Source organism: Oncorhynchus mykiss, chromosome 27 (assembly GCF_013265735.2).
Source record: "Oncorhynchus mykiss isolate Arlee chromosome 27, USDA_OmykA_1.1, whole genome shotgun sequence".
NCBI classification, from domain to species: domain Eukaryota; kingdom Metazoa; phylum Chordata; class Actinopteri; order Salmoniformes; family Salmonidae; genus Oncorhynchus; species Oncorhynchus mykiss.
The window spans coordinates 17,454,187-17,463,378 of record NC_048591.1 but is presented as its reverse complement, the minus strand read 5'-3'; the positions used below and the strand labels follow the sequence as shown (position 1 = coordinate 17,463,378).

General features: G+C 42.4%; 1 protein-coding gene across 5 annotated transcripts; it reads left to right on the top strand.

Moving 5' to 3' along the window:
- Positions 1-522: 522 nt before the first annotated feature.
- LOC110507663 (methylosome subunit pICln) lies at positions 523-7,406 on the top strand. 5 transcript variants are annotated; one of them, XM_021587791.2, is made up of 8 exons: positions 523-1,029; positions 1,379-1,515; positions 1,613-1,735; positions 2,005-2,115; positions 2,275-2,280; positions 2,384-2,557; positions 6,973-7,039; positions 7,194-7,406. In XM_021587791.2, coding segments are annotated over exons 1-8 (738 nt in total). In that variant the 5' UTR covers positions 523-910; the 3' UTR covers positions 7,195-7,406. The 5 variants fall into 5 exon arrangements, with proteins under 5 accessions (XP_021443466.1, XP_021443468.1, XP_021443469.1 ...); XM_036965629.1 differs by having other exon boundaries at positions 911-1,029; positions 6,973-7,047; XM_021587792.2 differs by having other exon boundaries at positions 911-1,029; positions 6,973-7,075.
- The last annotated feature ends 1,786 nt before the right edge of the window (positions 7,407-9,192 follow it).

The window sequence follows — 9,192 nt, the reverse complement described above, 5'->3', positions numbered from 1 at the left end:
GTGAAACGTTAGATACGAGACCGATACTCAGACTAGCGTCTATCCAGGCTTTATCTTAAGGAATAAATACAAGTTTTGCTCTGTTACTTGTCTGTTGGTACATACGATCGTACAGCAGCTTGTTTGCATTGTTATTGCCAAACGTCAAAGCGAGGAACATGTTGCTTTTTTACTTTTCGCGCGGCTAGTAGGAAGAGGGAAATCATCACTTCCTCGTATAACCCCCAACCTGTAGTTGGCGGTAATGTTTTCTTGCGGTTGATGTTCCTTCTCCCTCTCCTTTCTCTAATATGCCTCTACAGATTGTAGTCAGATGCCTCTACTCTTTGTAGTCACTAGTTACCACAGCCACAAAGTCATAAACCTCGCATTTTTCTACAATTTATCTTCAAATTTGATTTGAAACGTTACCATTATACATAACCCTGAGCTATAATAAAGGACCCAAACCTTAAATTAAGACCCCAAAACACCGTTTCGATGTTTTTGAATTTCAGAGCCATGTTTAACTTTGTGGCTGTGGTAACTAGTGGAAACCTATGTTCTTGGCGGGGATACGGACTGAGGTACAATAAGAACGGTAACGTTAGCTGCTAGCTAGCAGTGAAAGCAGCGTGGGGAGCTGGTAAATACTACAAAGCGTGCTAGTGGCACTAACGTTTCTGGGGAATGTATACTGAATGCATATTCTAACTAACGTTAACTCTTCAGGCTATCGATAGCTAGTTGACTAGCTATATCGTCTTCCCTGCACAAACGTCTAGATATCCGTTTATGTCCAGCAGCGTTAAATAGGCATCTTTGGGAAACGAAATAGCCAACCAGTTCACAGAAGCGCAGTGTTGTTGACAGCTCCGGACCGACCCAAACGAGTGTTTTCTCTGGCCGTCATCTCCATCAGTCTCTGAGGATGGTTCTGCTAAGGAGTGTCCCCGCACCCAGCGAGGGAGTCCGGCATGAACAAGCCGAGACCACGGCGGTGTTGGACGGGAAGGGCCTCGGCGCAGGAACGCTCTACGTTGCTGAAACGTATGCGACGCTATTGTGGATAACTAGCTAAGTTAGCTAGCATTCTTAGCTAGTTAGCATGCTAGCTAATTTATTTAAAGTCCTAAAATCAGGAAGTTTCAAGACTTACATTTGTCTTGTGTTTTTCCTTTGAAAGTATTAACGTGAGCACCATGAACTTGCATTTTTCCTCACATCTCCTTGGCTCACACCCTCCCTCCTTGTCTCCTTCTCAAAGCACATTGACGGGGAAGATATGAGGTTCCTCTGTTTTGAGGAGGCAATGAGGGGAGACGTGAAGAATCAAGGAAATACAATGAGTTTTCACCTGTGACTAGTTGTCAAAATGTTGCTTTCCTGTGTTTTCCAGGCGATTGTCGTGGTTTGACGGTTCAGGGATGGGCTTCTCTCTAGAGTACCCCACTATCAGCCTGCACGCCATCTCACGAGACCTCAGCACCTACCCACAGGAACATCTATACGTCATGGTCAACGCCAAACTCAACGGTGAGACACACCTGTCCATCATGGTAAATATCAAACTCCGTGTAACGCAAACTTGTGAACGAGTAAGAAGTTCTAAGTGTGTGTCTGTGTTCCCCAGATGAGAACGAAGAAGAGATGCAGGAGAATGCCCATGATCAAGAAGATGAGGATAACAGTAGTGAGGAAGATGATTCTGAGGGGATCACAGAGATCCGCTTCGTCCCTAGAGACAAGGCAGCATGTAAGTCAGAGGGGAGATGGATGGCTAGTAGGGCAGGGCTAAATTAAAGTAAATGCATCTTTATTAAGCAGGTCACATATAAAAACAGTTTCCATATATAATACAACAAGTGCTGTACAGTAGTCAATAACAAGTTCAAACATCTCACTACACACATGCATTACGGATGTCGAAAGCGTTTGGCTCTCGCATTCTTTGACATTCTAGTTTGTAAACACCATGCACCTAGCATTAGAACACAGATTTCCCTAACTTGTGTGTGTCTCCAGTGGAGTCAATGTTTTCAGCGATGTGTGAGTGTCAGGCCCTGCACCCAGACCCAGATGATGAAGACTCCGACGGGGACTTTGACGGAGATGAGTACGATGTGGAAGAAGCGGGTGTGTAACACACACTCATTTATACAAGCACACACACACAGTTCTACAAACAGTACACTCACGCTTTTACATACAGTTTACAATCTCACATAGATGGAGTAATAAAGAAGATAATACTAACATTGTATCTCCACCTTCTTTCTCCCTTCAACGGAAAAGAGGCAGGTATGAAGCCTAACAACTATGCACTCACCCTATCAGCTGCTACTACTACACACACAGGTACACACACCACTCACAGGTGTTATTCTCTCTCTTTGTCCTCCAGAGCATGGTCAGGGTGATATCCCGTCGTTCTGTACATATGAGGAGGGTGTGTCGGGTCTGACGGCTGAAGGCCAGGCTACTCTTCAGAGACTGGAGGGCATGTTAGCTCAGTCTGTTGCTAACACCTTTCACATGGCTGGGGTCCGCACTGATGAGGCCAATGGAGAGTTTGACGGTGGGTCACACACATATCGTACAAGGATAGGTCACACAAATACTCAAACACAGGATACGAGGGTAGGTCACACACTGAAACAGTATTTTTTTTAAAATCCCTGGTTAACATTTCAGCATGATAATATAAATAATACACAGCGGAGGTTTGTGGCTTTGCTTGTTAGTGGTGTATTGTAACAACCACCAGATAGTGCCAGAGGATAGTAACAATGATCCCACTCGACATAGTCGCTACATAACAGAAAATGCCTTACAAACAGAATGTAACATATTACAATATAAGATGCATACAAAAACATAAGTTCAAAGGACTGGTGTAAGATTGGTTAAAAAAACATTACGAGGCTAGCTCCTTGGGCGCATGTCTGTCATAAGCAGGAACTTAGCCATGGAGTCCTCTAAAAGTAAAAATAAGAGCATTGAAGTCAGCCTGATTCTGGCAATTGGTCCTTCTCCTTTTGAGCACCGGATGGTTCTCCAACTTCTCTGCCTGCCACTGACTTATCTCCCATCACTACAAAAGAGTGAAAAAACCCCACAACATTTCTGTGCCTAAATGTACCTCTGAGAAGGAGTCATTTTTCAACCTAAAGATGCCATTCTAACATGAACCTAAACAATAGATTCAAATGTATTCTACAACACACCTGAAATATAGCACAACACATAACCGGGCACCCCAGTCTTCTCATTTAACTTGGTGGGGCTCCTTGGGCATGATGAGGTTAAAAAAAAACTGCCTAAATATATGATGGTTGAGGTGCACTTTGAATTGGCTTCTCCATGCTTTTCCTCAGTCTTCTTTTCACCAGGGGCATCTCTTCTCTGTCTTCCAGCACCTTTTCTCGCACTCCTTCCATTTCTTTATTACTTTCTCGTAACATATTATCCCTCTGCTAGAATCTCTTTCTTCTTTCGTACCATCTCTTCCTTATTTATGCAAATCTATTTAACTTCTTTCACTTCTATTTTTTTCTGTCTCTTGTGCCATCTCCCTCTCCCTCTCATAGCATATTTTTTCCCCCTATCTCTCCTATTTGGTAGTATATTTTTGATCTCCTTAATAGCTCCTTCACCATGTCTCTTTCTCCATGTTGATGACATGGTACCTGTTTCCATTTCCCTGCAACACATCAAATTCCAAACCTGTGTATTTATTCCAACATACAACACAGAATTATACAAATAATCATCTGTGTTTCATAATATTTCATTTGTTACCGGTAGTTAAACTGATGGAAGTATGATTGCTTTAAAAGTTAAAAAGGTATGATTTTTTGAACCATTTCTACTGTCAGGTTGTGTTGCAATCTGCTGTAATGTCACCTAGATTACGTTGCAAATATCTGAGAGCTGTAGCTCTGTATGTCAGAGATTAGCAACAAGCCCTAAATACTCACCGGTCTCTGCAATCTTCCACCAATAATGTACTGGAGATATAAGGTACTGTCTGTTGACGTTATAACTCAGTATAGTGTAAATATCTACAGTTGAAGTCGGAAGATTACATTCACCTTAACTTCTCTGGGATTAGTGGGATGCTAGCGTCCCACCTCGACAACAGCCAGTGAAATTGCAGGGCGCCAAATTCAAACAACAGAAGTCTCATAATTAAAATTCCTTAAACATAAAAGTATTATACACCATTTTAAAGATAAACTTGTTAATCCAACCACACTGTGGCGCTCACGGCCACACGCAATAAACAACTCATGGCTTTCAGCTGAGCCACTTGCTCTGAGTGGTCTTATTCTCTCCCTGAAGCCTGAAACTACTTCTAAAGACTGTTGACATCTACTGGAAGCCTTAGGAAGTGCAATCTGACCCCACAGACACTGGATACTGGATAGACATTCACTTAAAAAACTATAAACTTTAGAATTCCCACTTCCTGGTTGGATTTTTCTCAGGTTTTCGCCTGCCATATGTTTTCTATCCAAATCTACCAATTATATGCATATCCTAGCTTCTGGGCCTGAGTAACAGGCAGTTTACTCTGGGCACGCTTTTCATCCAAACTTCCCAATGCTGCCCCCTATCCCAATGAAGTTAACCAAATATATTTAAACCTCCCCCTTTTTCCTCCAAACATAACGATGGTCATTATGGCCAAACAGTTCTATTTTTATTTCATCAGACCAGAGGACATTTCTCCAAAAAGTATGATCTTTGTCCCCATGTGCAGTCGCAAACCGTAGTGTGGCTTTTTTATGGCCGTTTTGTAGCAATGGCTTCTTCCTTGCTGAGCGGCCTTTCAGGTTATGTCGATATAGGACTTGTTTTACTGTGGAAATAGATACCTTTGTACCTGTTTCCTCCAGCATCTTCACATGGTTGTTTGCTGTTGTTCTGGGATTGATTTGCATTTTTCGCACCAAAGTACGTTCATCTCTAGGAGACAGAACACGTCTCCTTCCTGAGCGGTATGATGACTGCGTGGTCCCATGGTGTTTATACCTGCGTACTATTGTTTGTATAGATGAATGTGGTACCTTCAGGTGTTTGGAAATTGCTCCCAAGGATGAACCAGGCTTGTGAAGGTCTACAATTATTTTCTGAGGTCTAGGTCTTGGCTGATTTCTTTTGATTTTCCCATGATGTCAAGTTTGAAGGTAGGCCTTGAAATACATCCACTGGTACACCTCCAATTGACTCAAGTGATGTCAATTAGCCTTTCAGAAGCTTCTAAAGCCATGACATCATTTTCTGGAATTTTCCAAGCTGTTTAAAGACACAGTTAACTCTGTGTATGTAAACTTCGGACTCACTGGAATTGTGATACAGTGAATTATAAGTGAAATAATCTGTCTGTAAACAATTGTTGGAAAAATGTGTTGTCATGTACACAGTATATGTCCTAACCGACTTGCCAAAACTATAGTTTGTAAACAAGACATTTGTGGAGTGGTTGAAAACGAGTGTTAATGACTCCAACCTAGGTGTATGTAAACTTCTGACTTCAACTGTACCTATATCTTAGCGTAGTAAGTTTATATAACTCAGTATACAGTGCATTCGGAAAGTATTCATACCCCTGGACTTTTTACACATTTTGTTACGTTAGAGCCATATTCTAAAATGTATTAAATAAAATCACACACTTCCCCATAATGACAAAGCAAAAACAGGTTTTTATAAATGTTTGCAAATTCATAAAAAATTAATTAAAATTAAAAGGTTTCAGACCCTTTGCTATTAGACTCAATTGAGCTCAGGTGCATCCTGTTTCCATTGGTCATTCTTGATGTTCTACAACTCAATTGGAGTCTACCTGTGGTAAATTCAATTGATTGGACATGATTTGGACCTGTCAATATAAGGTCCTCCAGTTGACCGTGCATGTCAGAGCAATAACCAAGTTATGAGGTCGAAGAAATTGCCTGTAGAGCTGGCCGCCTGGCCAAACAGCAATTAGGGGAGAAGGGCCTTCGTCAGGGAGGTGACCAAGATCCCGATTGTCACTCTTGATAGAGCTCCAGAGATCCTCTGTGGAGATAGGAGAACCTTCCAGAAGGACAACATCTCTGCAGCACTCCACCAATCAGGCCTTTATGGTAGAGTGGTCAGGTGGAAGCCACTCCTCGGTTAAAGGCACATGACAACACGCACCTAAAGGACTCTCAGACCATGAGAAACAAGATTCTCTGGTCTGATGAAACCAAGGTTGAACTGATTGCCAAGCGTCACATCTGGAGGAAAGCTGGCACCATACCTACGGTGAAGCTTGTTGATGTTTTTCAGGGACTGAGAGACTAGTCAAGATCGAGGGAAAGATGAACGGAGTGAAGTACAGAGAGATCCTTGATGAAAACCTGATTTAGAGTGCTCCGGACATCCAACTGAGGCGAAGATTCACCGTCCAGTAGTACAATGACCCTAAGCACACAGCCAAGACCAGAACCTGATAGAACATCTCTGGAGAGAACTGAAAATAGCTGTGCAGTGACGCTCCCCATCCTTCCTGACAGAACTTGAGAGGGTCTGCAGAAAAGAATGGGAGAAACTCCCCAAATACAGGTGTGCCAAGCTTGTAGGGTCATACCCAAGAATAATCAAGTCTGTAATCGTTGCCAAAGGTGCTTCAACAAAGCAGCAAGTAAAGGGTTGGAGTACTTATGTAAATGTGAAATTTCATTAAAAAAAAATATTATGGGGGGGGGAAGAAATCTTTGCAAAAGTGTCTGAACCTGTTTTTGCTTTGTCATTGTGTGTAGGTTGATGGAGGGGGTTCAGAGCCTCTTCCTTGAAAAATAACTGATTGGCCAGCATGTATGAAGTACTAAGTATAGCCCAAACCTGTTATAGACACATGAGCATGAAGACAGCAGTATGTGTTTAATGATAATCAGTATATTGGCTTGTGGGTCTGCTTTGTCTATTCTAGTCGTTCTATTTCTTTGTCTGTCTTTGCAGATGGGATGGAGGTGGATGCAGGGTCGACGATGGCCGGACAGTTTGAAGATGCAGACGCAGACCACTAGTAATAACGTATCATAATACTATGTTGTAATTATCAGTACGTTTGTGATGTTTTGTGTTATCACCTTGTAATCCACATCCTGCTGCCAACCTTATGGACCTGCTTACCATACTTTTGTTAAGTCTCTCACTCTCTCCCCCTCTCCTTCTCCCAGATGGAACTCAACTCTACTGCCAGTCAAAGCACTTGTGGGATAGGAGGAGAATAGTCAGCCCACTTCCTGATTTTCTGTTCATCTCAACATACACAGATTCTTCTCTTGTGTTTTGTACCTGGAGACCAGTTGTACTGAGATTTCCCCAACAGGGAACAGTGTTGCCTTTGTATGAAATCTCTTCATTAAACACACGTGTTTTTGTATAAAGAACGAGGTGTTTCTTCTGTGCACTTTCTAGAGGAGAAATGTAGGAGCTCCACTAGTGCATCTGGAACTCTAATTTAGTTGAAATATGTTTCATGTCTTTGTGTATTAAAAAGAGGAGAGTGTGCTGAAATGGCTTTGGGCCAAAGTAGAAGCGGAACATGGGCACCAGAGGCAGCAGTCTAGACCGCTAGACCAGTCTGACTTTAAACTTATTTGTAATAAAATTGGGTAGTGCATCATCAGTTCCTCTTGTTATGCTAGTCATTACATACCTTAGAGAGCTATTTATAACTTGTCAGAAATGTCCAGATCAACTAGCCCACATTAGCTAATGCGTTCTTTATTTTTTTTTACATTTAAAGTTCTTGTTTTGTTTTTGCCTGTAAATATTGTGGTAATTTTTGTGGAAAAGTTTGGGAGTCCCTGCACTAGACTACCCTTGGCCACAGAAACCAAGGTTTCTTATTTGTTTTGCTTTTAGGCAGCATGAGCAGAGCGAGAGACACTTTAAACTATTGTTCTTGGGTGAGGTGTGTTGTCAATCTTGAAAATTGAAACAGAGCGCAATTTTAACACTGAGCAACGCAAGCCTCTCACAGAGCACTTACAAATACACCACCACAAAATTTGTGGATTTGGCTATTCGAGCCACACTCGTTGCTGATATGTGTATAATGAGCACACAGCCATGCGCTCTCTATAAGCAAGGCTAAGATCACCATGTGCAATGCCAAGCATCAGCTGGAGTGGTACAAAGTTCCCCGCCATTGGACACTGGAGCAGTGGAAATGGATTCTCTGGAATGATGAATCACGCTTCACCATCTGGCAGTACGATGGACAAATCTGGGTTTGGCGGATCCCAGGAGAACACTACCTGCCCGACTGCATAGTGCCAACTGTAAAGTTTGGTGGAGGAGGAATAATTGTTGGGCTGTTTTTCATGGTTAGGGCTAGGCCCCTTAGTTCCAGTGAAGGGACATTTTACGTTACATTCTAGATGATTCTGTGCTTCCAACTTTGTGGCAACAGTTTGGGGAAGGCCCTTTCTTGTTTCAGCATGACAATGCCCTCCTGCACAAAGCGAGATCCATACAGAAATGGTTTGTCGAGATCAGTGTGGAGGAACTTGACTGGCCTGCGCAGAGCCCAGACCTCAACCCCATCGAACACCTTTGGGATGAATTGGAATGCCGACTGCGAGCCAGGCCTAATCGTCCAACATTAGTGTCTGAACTCATATGCTGTTGTGGCTGAATGGAAGCAAGTCCCCGCAGCAATGTTCAAAGTGTGTGGACTGCAAAGGGACGACTTAGGACGGTTGGCCATAGGCATATCTATTGCAGAACTGTACATACATTTCTATCTCAAAGCGTTATAGAGATACTATTAACACTAACTACAGAAATCAACGTTTTACATCAATGCTACAGAAATACAGAGGATGCTGCTGAGGGGAGGATGGCTCATAAAAATGTCTGGAATAGAGAATGAAATGGTATCAAATACGTTCCAGCTCAATTTTTATGTGCCACCACTGCACAAATCATATTAGGTTAAAAAACAATGTACAGTCTTTTTTGTTTGAATGTGCTTAGTTTTAAAGGGGTCACTATGCATCAGGGTCTTCGGTTCGTAGGGATGGATGGTGAGTCCAGGGCAATAGATACCAAACAAACGGAAACGTGGAGGAACTACCTGAACTCGTCCAATAAGAAATTGTTTTGTCGTTAAATGTTTTTTGTTGCAAAATGGTTTCGCTAGTGTGGACTAATGAATCTGACCCAGGG